We start from the raw sequence: 19098 nt of genomic DNA on the forward strand, positions 1-19098 counted from the left end.
AAAATTACCCCAAGAGCGCAGCGACGACTCATCCGAGAGGTCACAAAAGACCCCACAACAACATCCAAAGAACTGCAGGCCTCACTTGCCTCAGTTAAGGTCAGTGTTCATGACTCCACCATAAGAAAGAGACTGGGCAAAAATGGCTGCATGGCAGAGTTCCAAGACCAAAACCACCGCTGAGCAAAAAGAACATTAAGACTCATCTCATTTTTGCCAGAAAACATCTTGATGATCCGCAAGACTTTTGGGAAAATACTCTGTGGACTGACGAGACAAAAGTTGAACTTTTTGGAAGGTGTGTGTCCCATTACATCTGGCGTAAAAGTAACACTGCATTTCAGAACGAGAACATCATACCAACAGTAAAATATGGTGGTGGTAGTGTGATGGTCTGGGGCTGTTTTGCTGCTTCAGGACCTGGAAGACTTGCTGTGATAAATAGAACCATGAATTCTACTGTCTACCAAAAAATCCTGAAGGAGAATGTCCGGCCATCTGTTCGTGACCTCAAGCTGAAGCCAACTTGGGTTCTGCAGTAGGACAATGATCCAAAACACACCAGCAAGTCCACCTCTGAATGGCTGAAGAAAAACAAAATGAAGACTTTGGAGTGGCATAGTCAAAGTCCTGACCTGAATCCTGTTGAGATGCTGTGGCATGACATTAAAAAGGAGGTTGGTGCTGGAAAACCCTCCAATGTGGCTGAATTACAACAACTCTGCAAAGATGAGTGGGCCAAAATTCCTCCACAGCTGTAAAAGACTCATTGCAAGTTATCGCAAACGCTTGATTGCAGTTGTTGCTGCTAAGGTTGGCCCAACCAGTTATTAAGTTTAGGGGGCAAACACTTTTTCACACAGGGCCATGTGGGTTTGGATTTTTTTTTCTCCCTTAATAATAAAAACCTTCATTTAAAAACTGCATTTTGTGTTTACTTGTGTTATCTTTGACTAATATTTAAATTTGTTTGATGATCTGAAACATTTAAGTGTGACAAACATGCAAAGAAATCAGGAAGGGGGCAAACACTTTTTCACACCACTGTATGCATGTTGGTGAGTGGAGGCATACAACCCCTAAGCAGGAATTGTAGTTTACCTTTAACTATCTACCTATAGTTACATAAGACCAGTGGCAAAACAGTGCTTTCTTAAAAACTATTTATTCAACCATATAACTTCAAAGAATACATTTTTTGCACAAGAAGTCAAACAAAGGAGTGTTGTGAACACAAGAGTCATGATCTCAGAAGAGTCAAGTCCAACTTTGAGGTTTGATTATGGCCACTAGCATTAAAGTTGTAACATGCATTATTCACAGTAAATGTGATTTAACAAACGTCTTCACCATTTGGAACCAACAGCTGGTCACCAAACAATTTAACAAAAGAGTGTATCATGAAAAGATGAGGTACCCATCAGATTTTTTTCACAACTTCTGGATGAGAATAGAGGAAGCTCCACCACCTCCATTGCAGATGCCTGCTAGCCCATACTGACCTGGGTTCAGGTTGTGAACCATGTGACCCACAATTCTTGCCCCAGACATTCTGACAAAGGAAAGAAACAAAGTATTAGTACTTTAATTTTTATTTATTTTTTTTTTTTGGGGGGGGGGGGGGTGTTAAACATTTAGCTGATTCTGGTTTTAAAATGTTCATCTAAGCTACAAAGCAAAATGCACATACATACAATATGACAGTTGTTTCAGTTCTTGTAGTTTGGATTGGGACATTTAAAAGCTTCACAAGGTGCTCATTTGTTCCTTTGGGAAGCACAAGTTGATCAAAACAAGTACTAGTTACAGCAGTATAATATCTACCAACCTTATCAATGTCTTTAAGATCGCATATTTTACACCTTTCTGGTATTTTATTTGCAGTCTTTATATCCATAGGAAGAGATTTTTGTTGTTTTAGGTGCCAAAAAACATTTCAATACAGGTTTACATCTCTAAAGCGTTTTTCTACAGTTCTACCAGAAAAAAACCTGTTTTATGTCTTTCTTCATTGATATCAATCAACCAATTTCTCTCCTCTAATTTGCTGTTTCATTTCCGAGTGACACACACCTTGGCCAACCACAGGTTTTCTTTGGTTTTGTAGCTTGATAGCTCCAAGACTGAAAGACAGTGTTTCCTTTCATATGAAACGGTTGGACAGTGGGCTGTGCTGAGGATGGACATATGATATGAATGAGAGTTTGTGACATCCCAAACTTATGGAAGACCAAATGGCTCAGGTTTTGAATATGGGCTGTGGGAATTTCTGTGTCTACACCTGTTTTAGAATCAAAAAAGAAATCTGAATTTATACAATATGGGACCTTAAAACATTTTATATCTAAGGGGTTATGGGCTAAGTTTGAATATAGTTCAAAAACTTTTTCTTTCTTTTTTTAAGAAAAGAAAGGTGGTACATCTGATTCTTCTATCTCTTACTCTCTTGGATCAATAGAGTAGGCAAAACAAAAATATATTCCTTCATGATAGAGAAAAGGAAAAGGCAGGGGATATTTCTCACTCCTCTTCTTATCTTCTTCTGTGAAACTCAAAATATAACTATTTCTGTTCTTTTCCCCTGAATCCAGCCAGTCCCTTTCAGTGACTTACCCAATGGGGTGTCCCAGTGACACAGCTCCCCCATTGATGTTCACTTTTGCTGGGTCAATGTCCAGCATCTTGATGTTGGCCAGCACGACCACGCTGAAGGCTTCGTTGATCTCCCACATGGCGATATCATCCTTCTTCAGCCCTGCCACATCCAGCGCCTGACAGACACACACGAAGGAAGCGTTCAGATGTTGTAAGAGTCCTTCATCCATAACCACAAGTGTTTGCGTGGCAAACAAAGGACATTAAATAACTTTTACTCCTTTGGACCTTAACATGGACCAGGGATGATGCAAGCCACATTATACCTAAATTTATAAAATTCTGGCTGGATGATTTTATTTTGTGTGCATCCGAGCACAATACATAACAGCCTAATTACATCCTCATACCCACCTTTGGCATGGAATATGCAGGAGCAATGGGGAAATCGATGGGTGCAACCGCAGCATCAGCAAAAGCTAAGTGAAAAAAAAAAACAGCAACATATCATAACCATAACCACAAACTGTAAAATTTGAAAATAATGACCGCACAAAAGACATTTTTGAGTTTTTGCTACGAGCCATGATTGCTCTGTTTCCATAGAGGTGCAGCTTTGCTAGTCCAGAAAAACAACAAAAACAAAAACCAAACCAAAGCCAACAGTGAGTAACAATGTGCCAGGAGTATACAATGCCCACAAACTGCTAGGTTATAGAGGGTTAACTAGCAACCAACCATTAAGCTCTGCAAGCACAGTGTGTGTGTGTGTGTGTGTGTGTGTGTGTGTGTGTGTGTGTGTGTGTGTGTCTCTATGTGAATCTTACAGACAATCCTGGCAAGTGGAGTGACGTTTAGTCTCTTTGCAGCATTTGCTGTCATTAGAACAAGAGCAGCAGCTCCATCGTTCAGTGTACTGGCATTGGCTGCCGTCACTGTACCTAAAAAATGTGGACATTAAAACACACTTGAACAAATATTCTGATTACTATTATTATTTGTTAATTGTAATTACTGTTGCATAGAATAACTGGTGTTAGGGTTGAAACACACAATATATTTGTCTTTGCGCAAATGCACCATCAACTAATTTCAAAGGAAAGGGCAGAAAACAATTGTGTTTTTGCACTCGTGGAGATGTATTTATTGCGTGATTATGACATACAACTCTGTTCTCATTTGTTCTGTTTTATTAACTAAAACGTCGCTTTACATTACTCTTCACGTCATCCTCATTACCATTCTCTCTCTGGAACACAGCCTTCAGTTTGGGGACTTTGCTGAAGTCAACCCGCCTCCACTCCTCATCCTCAGACACAACCACATCAGGTTTGCCTACAAAACCACATCAACATCTGTTATGCAAATTATTTTGTTCATGACCAGGGTGAGTGGCAACAACAGAAACATAACACTGCCATCTTTATGTACCTCTTTGGGGAATGCTAACTGATACAATCTCCTTGGCCAGCACGCCCGACTCGTATGCTGCTTTGCTGCGGCTGTATGAGCCGATGGCGTAGGCATCCTGCTCCTCTCTTGTGATGCCCGCAGTTTTGGCTGTGTTTTCTGCACAGTTGCCCTGTTAAAGACAAGATAAAATCAATAGTATTATTCTGTAAAATAACATAAGCAGTACAATTCTCCTGCAAGTCAACATTTAACACAAGGTTGAGAGATACCATGTGGAATTTGTTGTAGACATCGGTGAGTCCATCCTTAACAATGAGGTCTTCAATCCTCAGTCCTCCATAGGCTGGGGTCTCTCTGCCCATCACATAAGGTACATTGGACATGCTCTCCATGCCTCCTGCCACCATTACATCCTGAAGTCACAGAAAGAGCTACAGTCTCATGTCCGTACAGCAACTACAGTCTCCTGTCCATACAGCAGCTTGTATAACAATGGCTCTAATTCCTGTAATCTAGCCTGCAATGGTTTAGTATAAACAAAGATTTTTTTTTTTGGTCACATCAAATCCTGCATTATCTTGTCTGTCATCAACTACCAATGTCCTAGAGAGATATGCAATATGCAAGAAGTGTCTTCACCTTATGGTTTATTATTAAATGTACTGTATATGTATAGATTAATCTGTTGGTACCCTTAACAGTTCATAGAAAAATTTGTCATTCCTTCTGAAGTGTTTAAACAAACAAAAAGATAAATGATTGCTTCTTTAACAAATATATTCTATAATATATACATAATTGGATTGGTGACATTTCAGGCTAACTCATTTTTCTAATACGTATCACACATCTTCAATCAGGTAATCAGTCACTCAGCCTATTTTAAAGAGATCCCCCTGCGGTTTACTATCGTTGTGTGCACCACACTGAACATGGGCCAGAAGAAGCAAATGAGAGAGCTGAGAGGATCAGAAAAAAAAGATTATCGACAAGCATGTTAAATGTAAAGGCTATAAAACCATATCCAAACAACTCAATGTCCCTGTGACCACGGTTTTAATTAATATCAAGAAGTTTAACAGCAAGAGGAAAATGGATTGAGTCACGGAAAATTTCCAACAGCAACCAGGTAAACTCCAAGGCCTGTTGAAAGCAAAACATATAAAGGCTGGATATTTGCAAAAATGCATTTTGATAAGCCAGACTCCTTCTGAGAGAATGTCCTTTTGGCATATAAGACAAAACTGGAGCTTTTTGGCAAGTCACATCAGCGCTCTGTTAAGCTTTCCAGGAAAAGAATGATGTACCTACAGTGAAACTAGGAGAAGGCTCTGTTATTTTACGTGCTGCTTTGCAGCATCTGACACCGTGCCTTGAATCTTTGCAGGGCACAATGGAAACTCAAGACTATCATGGCATTCTGGAGCAAAACTTGCTGTCCAGTGTCAGAAAGCTCTGTCTCAGTCACAGGTCATGGATTGTACAACAAGGACAATGACCCAGAAAACACAGCTAAAATCACCAAGAAATGGCTAAGAACAAAATTTAACTGTTCTGAAGTGGCCTTCTGTAAGCCCTGATCTGAATCCTTTTGAACATCTAATTGAAAGAGCTGAAACATGCAATATGAAAAATGTTGGGGAACCTTCACTGGGAGGTCATTTGTTTGTAGTGATTGCCTCTGAATGTTGTGCAACAAAATGTTAGGTCAAGAGTCCCATTTTTATTTGTGTTATTATTCAAAAAAATATGTTGAATCGAAATTTTTAGTTTGATATTGAATGAACAATCCCCCGGGCGGCACATTGGTACAGAGGTACTGTGGCCTCACAGCAAGAAGGTTCTGGGTTTGAACCTCAGCCAGGGGCCTTTCTGAGTGGAGCTCGCATGTTCTCCTTGTGCCTGCGTGGCTTTCAGGATAAAGCGGGTATAGATAATGGCTGGAATGAATAAACAAATCAGAGGCCAATTACTATTTTCAAATTATTTCAGAGAATATTGTGGGTTTTTCTTTTCTTTCTGGAAGGGTACCGATAAATGTATCAACGACTGTATATGTGTAACACTACCTGGTGTCCACATATCAGACTCTGGGCTGCCATCATGATGGACTTCATCCCAGAGGCACAGACTTTGTTGATGGTTGTTGCTGGAGTCCCAAGGGTCAAGCCTGCAAATACAATCACTGACTTGATTTAATTTGCAAAAACTAATGAATTTAATGAAAACATCTCTTAACCCGCCTTCAATTACGCTTGGATGTAAAACCATGTCTTCAAAAAATCTAGGATGCTGTGTAAAATGTAAAAAAAACCAACTGAATATCATGATTTGCAAGTCATGTAAACCCATATTTAATTGAGAATACGAAATACAACATATTAAATGTTGAAACAGAGAAATTATTTTGTTTTATGAGAAATATGTGCTCATTTAGAATTTAATGGCAGGACCATGTTTCAGAAGAGTTGGGACAGGGTCAACAAAAAACTTTAAAAGTTGTCATGCAAAAAAAAAAACAAAAAAAAAAACAACAACTTTAGAAATGCTTTAGAAACTGGGAATACTTGTTATCAAAGGCAGCAAAAAAACCTGTCAGTGATTCCAACATGAATAAAAATGTAACAATCCATACCTGCTCCAAGCAGGGCCTGTCTTGTGGGGGCCTGTCCTTCTCCTGCCTGAAGAACATTGCCCATGTAGACTTCCTTCACCTCTTCAGAAGCAATTCCTAAACATACAAGATAACTTGGATATGTTAGCACGCTCCACCTGCTGAAGATGATGACCTAATGTGACGTAAAGGCCTGGTGCACACTGCCAGCATGGCGTCTGCATTACACCTGCCTCGCAGTACTGCTGCAGCTTGCTCACGTGTGATTGTGTCCAGACTGTCTGCAGCAGCGCTGCTCCTGCCAGCCCAACCATTCTACCATTGAGTTTCCCTTGGAAAACAGCAATCATTGATTAAATGTTTGACGTCCAACAAGTGAAAACTTGTAACCAAAAAGCAACTGAGTGAATTTATTTAAACTCCTTCAGAGGAAGACACATAGGCATAGGCAGAGATAGAGAGGCGGAGAGTGTACCAAAAACTTAATGGACTTTCCCAGAAAATGAAAAAAAAAAAAAAAGGAAATCAAGCCATTCCTGTGTGGCATGGTCTCAGAATTGCTTGATTATAATATTAAGTGCTGACGTTAACAGGTTAGAGCAGCCACACAAATGTGTGTCTCGTGCGTCTGTGGTGTGTCCTCTACAGAATAGACGATATGCCTATTTTTCAGCATAAGTGCAGCAAAAACAGACAGGAAAATAAATCCATGCATATAACAATTGAACTCTATAAATATAGCAGAAACCTAATGCACGGCGATAATTGGAAAATTTAACAAGTGAAGAGCAGCGGTCTCTCTCTCTCTCCCGCCCTCTCTCTCTCCCTCTCTCTCAAACTCTCTCCCTCTCTTTCTCCCCCTCACTCTCCCGCCTCTCTCCCTCCCTCTCTCTCTCCCTCCCTGAAGTTCAGCTATGTGAATAGATGTTACAGTCTCAGAGACCTATACAAGTAGCTCTTGGACACTTTCATTTTGTCAAAGTAGCTCAGAGGAAAAAAGGTTGGAGAGCCCCTGGTCTGTGGTTACAACTCTGCCAGTGTGGACACACACACACAAGCAAGCCACCGCTGTTCAGCAAAGTAGAGGTAATGCACACGCCATGCATGCAGCATGTCCTGACCCTAAAGCATGAAGTGTCTGAACCTGCTCTGTCTATGGCTCCCTTAATGGCGATGGAGCCCAGTTTGGTGGCTGGAACAGCTGCCAGGCTGCCTCTGAAGGAGCCCATTGGAGTACGGACTGCACTGACAATGACGACTTCCTGACACCATCAATTAAAAAAAATAAATGTGCAGTCAAAAACATTTAATTTGAACATGGAATTTGAAATTCCAATCTGTGTACTTACATTGAGTGAAGAGCGAGATGTGTACGTCCTTGATAGGTATTTGTGACCCTACAATGGCAGAACAAGAAAAAAATAATAATTAAATGTAATAATTCATAATTGTGATTTTCACAGCTGAAATAATGCCTATATCTCCTACGGCCTTTCAAATCAAGCCAACTGCTCAAACTGAAGCTTTCTGGCATACTTTGTGATTTATGGTTTTAAATACAGCTACTCGTATTAAAATAATCTTAGCCATGCTGACAATAAGAGAAAATACAGGCAGAGAACATTAGCTATTCAATGGAGTAACAGTAGCTAATATTGCCCTCAGAGCCAAGAGACATCTTGATCAAAAAGTGGTTGTGGTTATGCCACTTCAGATGCAGCAGTATAAGCCAATCCCTTCAGTGGTATACAACTCCTGTGCCAATCGTTGGTGGTATGCTGCTCCTACATACCGATCCCTGGTGGTATGTAGCTCCTTTTCCATTGGTACATACAATGTGCCCAAAGTTAATATTAGAGCTATCCTTAAGTAACAGAGTTAATGTAGCTCCAGTAACCGAATAACAGAAATTTTGAGTCAACAAAAAGGCAAATACTTTTTGGCACATTGGATTTATTAGTGAATATTTGCTTTCATCGTAGCATAAGGCATTTTCTCCGGGCTTGACTTTGGGGTGTTTTCTCACTATGATCTCTCTGCGGATTGTCTGAAATGACAAGCGTAGGATAACCCTATATTTTTACAGTGAAACTCAACATTGGTAACTTGTCATTCATAACATTTAACAGCCACCAGAGCTGTCAACATTTGTCACTGTCAGAATCATTTCATTCAGAAACCATTGTTTCACTATTTAATTATTATGTATGTATCATCCAAAGGACACTTTTATGCAATATGTTTTCTCACTGTATATAATCCAGCCACACGTTTATACCGATTATATCAAGAGGGATCAGTATAAAGGAGTGCCATTCCACCAGCAATCGGTACATGGGAACAGCAGTCAAGTCATCTGTTAAAACACGGTCAAGCCTGCCGCTGTTTGGATATGAGGTGTGCGACTATATGTGGTATTGCTGTATGGGTAATTGAAGAAGCCCCCCCCCCCCCCACCCAAAAAAAAAAAAGACTTTGATTTCACCTTAATAGGTGAAAAGAAACCTTCAGTGGATTCAGGTTCAAAATTACTGTTACAACAACTCACAGCACAAACCCCACCAGCTGTAGATGCACCTGTAGCACAGCCCTCTAGATCTGCTGCTGCTGGGATCGCTGCCCAGTTTAGCAATAAGCCGGGGCCAATGGGACTGAGGTATGCGAAGTAAGAAATTGCCTTGCTTAATATCAAGCACAGTTTTTAAGAAATTTAAAGGAAAAATCGGCTCAACTGACATGATAACAAATTAGTTATTTCCTAATATTATATATTAAGGAATAAAAATCCTTTATAGGTGACAAGAAACTTTCAGTGGATTCAGGTTCACAATAACCCAGACCATGTCCTTGTTTAATATCAAATGATTTAACTTGACAGCTTCTGAAAATTTACAAGGAAAGTCTGCTCATTTCACATTATAAGTCATAATGTCCTAATATTTAATATTACAGAAAAAAATCCCTTAATAGTTAACGGATATTTTTAGTGGATTTCTTTTCAGGATCACCTGGACTATGTTCGTGTCCAATATCAATTGATTTAACTCAACGGTTGCTACAAAATTATAAGGAATCTGCCCCGAGGCTAGTTTATTCTATCTTGATGGTAACCAGCGAGTCGAGTGTGACCCCTGTCACACCTGTGCACTTCCCCAGAAGGAGCACAACCAGAGATGACATTTTCTGGAGTACTCCCACTCCGCTCAAGCTAGGCAAGTGCTAGCAATGAAAGTGCTGGGAGATTCCTTTTAAGTCCAAGAGACGACCTGTGACGTCTGATTTTATGATGAGCATATTGTGTCCCTTCCTGCTTCAAATACTGTTGTCCTTGCTGGTCAGGGATTTATCGCTACTATTTTAGCAGCTATTTCCTCATCTTACATCACTCAATCTCTCTGTGCTTTGTCTATTTTTGACACTAACAAACCTGGTTATTTGCATCTCTATTTTGCAAAACGTGAATTTAGCGATTCCAGGGCCATAATCAAATAGATTCCTCGGGCCAGAGAGGGCAACACTGTATAAAATTTGAAACAGCTGGCTAAGGCTGATGGTATATATAGATGGATTGTTATTTACGTCGGAGGTAATGACACCCTGTTACGCCAATCAGAGGTCAATAAAATGAATGTAGAATCAGTGTGTAACTTTGCAAAATGTCAGACTTATCTGACCGGTGATGACATGTTTAGCAGCATGGGCTTCATTCACAATTGGAACACTTTCTGGGGAAAACCTGGTCTGATGCAGACAGACAGCATCCATCCCACTTTGGATGGTGCATCTCTTCTTTCTGGGAATACAGATGAGTTTTTAAAACCTCTAAAGCATGACATCTCTAAAACATGGGAGTATTTTTTTTTATCATAAATTGACCGGATTCCCTTTGTCCATATCCGACTGACTTCCCGCCCGGCCAAATCAACACTACTAATTTACAAGAATAAAAAAATACAACATATAATTGTGGACTATTGACTATTGGATTTTTCTCATCTAAATCTCTTGTTAGTAAATGATTTGATAAATGATCATCAAATTGATTTAATTTGTCTTACAGAAACTCGGTTGCAGCAGGAAGAGTATGTCAGTCTTAATCAAGCACACCTTGACCTATCAATTATCACTTTCCTCGAGATTCTGGCAGAGGAGGAGTGGCAGCAATCTTTCATTCAAGCTTATCAATCAACCCAACCCATGGAACCTGATTTCTATTTCGACCACTTCTCTCCTGTTGAGATCTCTGAGCTAACTGTGATAATTATTTAATCTAAATCATTTACTTGTCTCTTAGACCCCATCCCAACAAGACTGCTCAAGGATGTTTTTCCATATTTAGCACTCCCATATTTGATCAGATCGATTAATCTTTTTCAACAGGCTATGTGCCAAAGGCTTTAAAGTTGCTGTGATTAAACTGTTTACTTAAAAAGCCTACTCTTGATCCAGCTGTTTTAGGAAACTACAGACCGATTTCCAACCTAGACTTTATTTATAAAATCCTTGAAAAAGTAATTAGAAATTAATGATGCGACTATTTACAGAGGAATCATCTGTTTGTTTAGAGAGCATCACAGCACAGAAACAGCACTATTGAAACTTACAAATGATTTTCTGATAGCCTTATCTCTATACTTGTCCTGCAAGACCTCAATACTGCATTTGACACGATTGATCACAATATTTTACTTCAGAAATTGAAGCATTTTACTAGGATCAAAGGAAATGCATTAGACTGGTTCAAATTGTATCTATCAGATAGATTTTAGTTTGTTCACCTCAACAATAACTTCTCCGGGCGAACCACAGTTAGTTATGGAGTTGCAAAGGGTTCAGTACTTCAGTATGTGTGTTGAGAATCATTTTGTTATTGCTCACTAAAAAGAAGCTTATTTAGCTGGATTGGTGGAACTCAGCTTTGTGAATAAATGTTAACATCACTTTCATTTTGTCAAAGTACCTCTCTTGAAACTTGGTCCAGTTTTTAGAAAAGGTAAAGAAACATAATAGTCTAACCATTTTTGTAGCTGGGCCTGGATCTGGTAGGTCAGGTTTGGGCCCAGCTGGGAGTACATTTATCCAGAACAGCCTTTGCCTTAGGTAGTAACCAACAGCGAAACCCATATAGCCCCTTTTCCACTGACGGAATTGTCTCAGCTGAGCTCAACTGTTTGAGTCTACTTGCTTTTTTTGGTTTTCCATTGTCCATTGATGGTATCTGGTACTATTTTATAGTATCGCCTCCATTAAGGTTCCAACTCAACTGAGTCGATAATAAAAAGTGACAAGAAAACACTGCAGACCACAAGCCTCCACAGTGCGATGGACACTGTCTTAATAGGCTCAGGTGTTTGCCAAGTTCCAAAGTGAGATAAGCAACAGGGTTTCCATGGTTTTATAGCAGCAGCGAGATCTCAGGGTTACATCCCAATTGGTTGGTAAGTACAAGTAAGTAAGTAAATAAGTAAAGATCTGTCCAGAGATAGTTCCCTCCCTCTATGTATCCGGATGTATGTAATTACTCAAAGAACTGAATTTACAGTAAAACCACTTCACAATCCTAATTAATGTTTTACTGTTATATTTAACCATATATATGTTTTTTATATATATACAATTGGATGCAAATCATCCTAAAATTGTCATCTTTATGGTTTCTTAGATTTTTTTTTTTAAAGACCATACACTGTGAAGGTATGCTTTTATGTGGTACCAGTGGTGTGACAAGCGAGAAGTTACTCAAAAACTCTGCAGTTATATTCGTTGATATTCCAAATAAACATAGTCTGGGTCATCCTGATGAACAAGAATTCAATGCAATTTTCTTGTCACTTCTTAGAGAGTTTATATATACATATATATATATATATATATATATATATATATATATATATATATATATATATATACACATATATTTAAGGTTTCAACATTATGACTACTATAATGTCAAATGAGCAGGCTTTTACTTTAAATTTCTTATCAGGTCTACTGTTAAACTCTACAAAAACATACATAGTCCGGGTCATCCTGAACAGCAATCTGCTGAAAGTTTCTTGTCACCTATTAAAGATGCGTATTCTTTAATAGGCCTAGCTAATATTAAGACAACATGCTGTGTTACAATGTGAAATGAGCGTGTGAAATACACATTTAAATTTATGATTTTATTATTATGAAACTTCATCTAATGTGCAATATAAATTAGTTTTCCCTTGTTATTGGCCTATTAAATGTGACACATTAAGCAAAATCGCATCTTTCTTCGTCCTTTTTTGCCGCTCCAAGCACCCGTACCGTAATATCAGGGACATGCGCGCATCTAAAATCCAAGTTTGACAGATGACGGCTCACTTGATCGCAATGCATAGGAATTATATACTGCAGTGAATTTTTTCCATCAACCACGTTTCGATCTCGGCAGCGGCGCCGCTGTCAAGTCCACCTGCTGCGGTTATCGTGTATTTTCAGATTACCTTGGCCAAGGACAATCTATTGACACCATAAAGTTAGCAGAGCTGCTCCGAGTTATCCAGGGCCTGGTGTTGTCAGACTGTTGCAAAAACGAGCGCTCCTATGCATTATAACAAGCCCAAACAAATTATTTTTCACATCGTCACTTACCAGACGTTTACAGATGTGAGCGTGTAGAGTTAAAAATCCAGTGGACGACATTTTAGACTGGAGGACAGGACACGCACCCAACGACGCTTCACTTTCAGCAGCAGAGGGATAAATTACATCAGCCAATCACAGTGAGAGGTGTGTCGGTGACGTCATCAGTAGCTGGGCATTATGGTTGTTGTAGTTAGAACTATAAAATCGAAATATTTTAATAAAGCCGACTGTACATTGACTTCCAAAAGTATGTTAACAATATAGAGGATGATGCTGCATTAGGTATTTAAATTGGAGATCAAAACAGGATAATGTTTCCAGCTTTTTATATAAAAATAGTTGAATAAGAAGATGTTTACAGTGCCCTTCAGAGTATGTTAACAGTAGAGTGAAATTCCAATCTATTATTAACATGCTGTGTAACATGCTTACATATTGTGTATCACACACACGCATACACACACACACACACACACACACACACATTCATTTAAATTAAATTAGCATATAAATAGCATGGAATAAGAGATACAGCCAGTATCTTTGATTGATTCATTGCCATATTTTGATCTGAAATTGGAATTCTAAAAACATCAGTATCACTCCACTATTAAACTTTTTAAGTAAACTGTATATACTGCAGGAGACATTTATCTTCAAAATATGGCTTCCCATCAAAATAAATAACTTAAGCATTATTTTAATTAATGAGGGCCAGCCTAACTTTTCCAACAAACATTACTTAGCCTAGCATACTAAATCTTTTTACTAGAGTATGCAGGCATACTAGCCTGCTGGATACAAGCCTACTGGAACTGCAGGTCTGAGACTGCTGGTGCTGCAGCTTTACAAATGGATGTGTTAGGCTGGGCCCAGTTTGGGGTGTTTTGCTTTATTTAAACGTTGGGTTATTTCCTTTTTCAGTGAAAAAATAATATGTCTACAATATGATAAATTTGCATATAGTTTAATGCTCATTTTCACAGTGGGTCCTTGAAACGAGAAGTCAAGCCTTCCCTTCTAAAGTTTTGAAGAAAGCTTAATAATTATTTTTCCTGTTGTAACAACACCGCTAAGCATACTCCAACTACATATGCTCTTCTGAGTGAATGCATTTATTTCCTTCTTTCTTTTTGTTCATGATCACAAAATATCTGTCTAAATTTGGATTTAGTCCACAAGTTTAGTCTGATTACACAACTCACCTCCAGATTTGTTCTTCACAAAGAGGAGAGTTCTGCTTGTAAATGTCACTTGAACAGCAGCATCTTCTTCAGTGACAGATGGAAGGAGGCCAGATTTAACTTTTTCTATTCTGATGCTGTCCAAGGAGCTGCTTCTCCTCCAGAAATATCTGACAAAGAAAGACCAAAAATCCACATTTATATATGCGTACCAGTTGTACTATACCCCAAAACTACAGCAAAGCTGAGTAATAAGTGCCTCAAACTAGTGTATCAGTGCACTCAGTCACACTTTACTGACTCTGGTAATCACAGGTGGCTAAAAAAAAAGAAGAACAAAAAAGGTTTTTCTACATTTGAATGGCCATGAAAAATTACTCAGTGTACACATCTGAAGTTAAATCAACTGTGTGCTTATTTGTTTGGAAATTTGACCTACAGTTCAATAGATGTTCAATGAACAGCAGCACCAAACAATATGAACTCATTGTAGGTGGAGAGATAATCCACAGATATAAATATCAGTAATAAAAACCTAACCTAAAGTGCTAATAGTTAGGCTACCGCCATACCTGGCTGACAGTATAGGCCTACATATAGAAAGATAACTTGCCTGCTGTCGGAACTGAAACAGTATTTTCTTATAGAAAATAGCAGGCACATATTTTAGCACAGAAGAGCATTAGATGTGATATTTGACTTTAAGTGACACCAGCAGATACTGTATGTGACTGTCTCACTTTATGATAGCTTCTCTTTTTATGATAGATATTAATTCAAGTAATCTGCATCATTATTGCTCGGTAAACACACTAGTCTACCTCCCTGTAGGTGACTGTTAAGGCTTACCGCTCTGATTACACTCTCCTCCTGCTCACTCTTTCACTCCTTATCCTCCCTGTCACTCTCCTGCTCCGCCTGGCAGTGATCGTGGCTCTGCTCTCCTCCTTTAAATTTCAGTTGCTGCACTGTGTTGAGTACTGCAGCTAACACTGAAGCTCCTGCAGCCCTGGCAGCAAACATATTGTCGTCATTAGTGTTAAATATTGTTATTGTTGAGCTATAGTGAGAAAAATGACAGGCTCATCATATAAAAAATAAAATTAAAATAATGTACTTTGTATTTTGTTCAGCAAATAATGTATCTGTGTGTGTGTGTGTGTGTGTGTGTATTTTACACAACCCTGATTGAAATGAGCCGATGCCAGAAATTAACCAGAAGACTGGTGAGTTGTTGTTGATCGCTGTGGAGACTGAGTAAGCTGACAGAGCGTGTGTGCCTGTGGCACAGAGCTGGGTGTGCAGCTGCTTGGATGTGTGCACACAGTTAGTGTTTGTTAGAAGCTTGAGCCAGTTCGGATATTTGACACAATTACTCAGATGAAACTCGTACTTGTGAAAAGTACATTATCCTTACCAGATACTCGTTTCACCCGAGCACTCGTCTCATCTCTAGTACCATGAAACCATTGACCTGATAAGATTTTGGTGTTTCCAGGTCAAAGGTCAAGGTCACTGTTACCTGAATTTCTTCAAATTTGTTCACAAAAATGTTCACTTTGACACAGCTGATTAGATTTTACAAGTCAAAGCCCAAGGTCACTGTGACCTCACGTATTTCCCGTTTTTTTTTGTTTAAGGAGGCCAAGGACCTTCTTCAAATTTGCTATGATTGTTCACTGCAAGGATGACGTGTATAGATTTTAGTAATCTGAGGGATCCTTAGCAGGGCATGGACCTGGAGGTTGGGGCAATGGCAGGGGTAATAATCACTGTGTGCTGTTATGAAGAACAAAGTCCTGTTAGGTTTGTAAACTGGCTTTGTAAAATAAAAACATCCCTACTGTATAATGCACTTTCTATGTTGTTCCTGTATTTTTGTGAAAACTAACAAATAAAAAATATGTCTTATGTATATTACATTGTGGATCATCACAGCCACCAACCTTCACCAAGATAAATACAGACATTTCTACACCTTCCTCATCATTAAATCACTGGGAAGGAAGAAACATGCAAGATTGAAGCTGCAAGCCCTGGCATGTCACCTATGGAATGATTGTGTCTTTGTTGTGTGAAGTGATGTACATTATGTAACTGTACAAATGCTCTGTTGGTAGTCATTAAGCTATAAACAACACTAAAATAATATGCACTGCAGTATGTTTTGTAGCAGAGATAACAAAATGCTGTTTAAAAAATAGATACTTCATTACACAATAAACGTCATTCTTTTTACAGAGAACAGTAAAAAAAATTATAAAGTGAAACATATTTAATCTGTACTTTTTTGAACAATTTACCTAAATACTTGAAAATGTTCCTTCTATGCAAGTTATATTTATTCTCCACAACATTTCAAAGGGAAATATTATTTACACTATTACTTCACTACATTTGTGTGTAATATAATATAATATAATATAATATTGAAAGTGAATACTTTAGTTTTGATACTTAAAGAACATTTTGCTGATATACTTCTCTACTTTTAGCAACAATGTAGAAGTTTTACTTGTAATGGAGTATTTTTAACCAATGTATTAAGTAAAGGATCTAAGTACCATCACTAAAAACAACATTGTACTCACCCTGGCGACCAAAGGAGATCATGATGTCACTGGCTCTTGAGAATCTCAGAGGAGTGACTTTGACCCAAACCTGCAATCCTTTCTCTATATAGTCATCCACCTCTGCAACAGACATGTCAGATGTGTAGTTCTCTATCCTCTGGAAAATAAAAAAATATCTAGGGTTATTAGTGGTGACACTCACCTGAATGTGAGGCGGTTTTCTCCCACTTATAGTTGTTTCCAAAAGTCAAAAACACATGAAAAGTCTGGAACGCCATAGCGGGGCTTCTTCATCATTTCCAAAGTGTCGGCATCCAGAGTCCCAGTGATCTGGAGACCAAAGAATCTCTGCATCTCACTCAGCTTCTTGCTCACTAGGATGATCCTACATCTGGCTGAGGGACCTCTCTGCTCTGTTAGGGTTGAAGAATTTCTTCAGGTAGCTCTGTACAAGAAGACAACAAGTTGATCATAACTTTTGATACCTACTTGTCAGTTATCTTTAAGATTTGTGGAACAATGCCAGGACAACGCAAATCAAACACATGCAGGATAAGGCAGTGCAAACACACACACACCTCTGCTAAACTTTCATCTTTCAGTTACTTCCCAGTCTCAGTAGAATATACAGACTCAAAGGCCTCATGCTTCTTTGTCATCATTGGAGTCAACCTTTATACAGGCTGTGGTCATGTTGAGCAACTATTACATTTCCTCATGGTAACAACCAATTTAAAGAGCCAATCATTTTCCATGACAAATTTCTACTGACTGGACAAAGTTGCCCGAATTTGGAGAACACACACGATTTTATTAAATTTATTTATTGTTTAAGTGGAGGTGCTGGGAACCATGTGCATGGCTTGGACACCGGGTTGTTCCTTTTTGTTTTCCCTGGGAACAAACAAGTAGACATGTGCAGCGAGTGACTGACTGCTTGATTAGCGTTAAAAATCCCATAATCTTACCCAAAAGATCCCACGTAACAGAAATCATTCTAAGACACATACACACTCAAGTTGGTCATTCTGGAAGAAATCATATGCTCTCAAAACTAGGACAAAAGTACTGGATGTCCTCTGCAAACTCTTCAGCACAAAAGATCATCAGAAACTGTGTTTTCTGTAGACGAATGCAGTCTAAAGTAGGAGAGCAAAAGATGGCAGATCTACCATAGGACTGTGATGTCAGATTTTCCACCTTTCACTTCAGTTGGCATGCACTATTTTGGACCTTTTGAAATAAAGCGAGGTTGGACCAATGTAAAATGGTGGGATGTAATCTTCACTTGCCTTACAAGCCGTGCAATCCATCTTGAGGTGGCTAGTAGCTTGGACACTAACTCCTGCATCAATGCAATACGCAGATTTCTATGTCGTAGAGGTACTGTAAAAACCATCAGATCTGATCAAGGTAAACATTTTATTGGTGCACAAAAGGAGCCTGAATGATCATTAAAAGAACTAAATTATGATAAAAATCCAAAGGATTCTATTCCAAGAAGCAATAAAAAGGATATTTAACCCGGCACCAGGTGCTCGGGGAAAGACTCATTAAGTCACTAAAAAAACCTTTTTTCGCTCTGTGGTAAAAAAAAAAACAAGTTCTGGATGATGAGGCCTTGCAAACAACCTTAGGTGAGGTGGAAGCAATAATGAATGATAGACCCATCACAACAATACTTGTAAAAGTAGCCTGATACATGAACTATAAGATAAACTTCATCTATGAACACTTTATGTAGGAAAAGAATGAAATACATGATTATGTGAAGTTAAATATTGGCTCTATTTATTAATTTGTGTAATTGCTATATTTTAAGCAATTAGGGGCAGTGTGTGGGGAAATGTCTGGTTGTGAGGCAGGTAGAGAAGTGAATTAGTGGATTAGAGTAAATATTTATTGGACATATTCATTGTTGGAATAGATAGTTACCTGTAGATGATATGGCCGGTCTAATTAGTGTAATCAGGTGTATAAAAGGAGCTCAGTTTGTTTGCATAGTGGGATACTGGTAGGTGATGGTGAACCTGTGTTGTGGTGTTTTATGTAAAAATCAATAAACTAAGCTTCACCTGAAACCCCTCCTGGACTCATAACC

General features: G+C 38.7%; 1 protein-coding gene across 2 annotated transcripts; it reads right to left on the reverse strand.

The window, feature by feature from the left end:
• Nucleotides 1–1146: 1146 nt before the first annotated feature.
• acat1 (acetyl-CoA acetyltransferase 1) lies at nucleotides 1147–13369 on the reverse strand. Of its 2 annotated transcripts, XM_069147088.1 has the most exons (12): nucleotides 13247–13368; nucleotides 7972–8019; nucleotides 7767–7884; nucleotides 6644–6739; nucleotides 6078–6178; nucleotides 4278–4421; nucleotides 4027–4177; nucleotides 3835–3930; nucleotides 3423–3536; nucleotides 3010–3074; nucleotides 2614–2771; nucleotides 1147–1552 (listed from the first exon to the last, which is right to left on the reverse strand). In XM_069147088.1, exons 1-12 carry the CDS (start codon nucleotides 13295–13297, stop codon nucleotides 1432–1434), a joined length of 1263 nt encoding a protein of 420 aa, XP_069003189.1. In that variant the 5' UTR covers nucleotides 13298–13368; the 3' UTR covers nucleotides 1147–1431. The 2 variants fall into 2 exon arrangements, with proteins under 2 accessions (XP_069003189.1, XP_069003190.1); XM_069147089.1 differs by lacking the exon at nucleotides 3423–3536 and having other exon boundaries at nucleotides 13247–13369.
• Between the last annotated feature and the right edge of the window lie 5729 nt (nucleotides 13370–19098).

The sequence above is a fragment of the Embiotoca jacksoni genome, unplaced genomic scaffold (genome assembly GCF_022577435.1).
Source record: "Embiotoca jacksoni isolate LCO1_2020_lvr unplaced genomic scaffold, fEmbJac1.0.p SCAF_13, whole genome shotgun sequence".
NCBI lineage: Eukaryota > Metazoa > Chordata > Actinopteri > Embiotocidae > Embiotoca > Embiotoca jacksoni.

Excerpts from the sequence above, each read along its gene's own strand:
- acat1 (XM_069147088.1), bottom strand. The coding sequence starts at position 13,297 with ATGTCGTCCACTGGATTTTTAACTCTACACGCTCACATCTGTAAACGT. Across the intron at positions 3,075-3,422 it reads TCCACTTGCCAGGATTGTCT|CTTTTGCTGATGCTGCGGTT; the intron begins GTAAGATTCACA and ends TTTTTCACTTAG. Across the intron at positions 2,772-3,009 it reads CTGCATATTCCATGCCAAAG|GCGCTGGATGTGGCAGGGCT; the intron begins GTGGGTATGAGG and ends TGTGTCTGTCAG.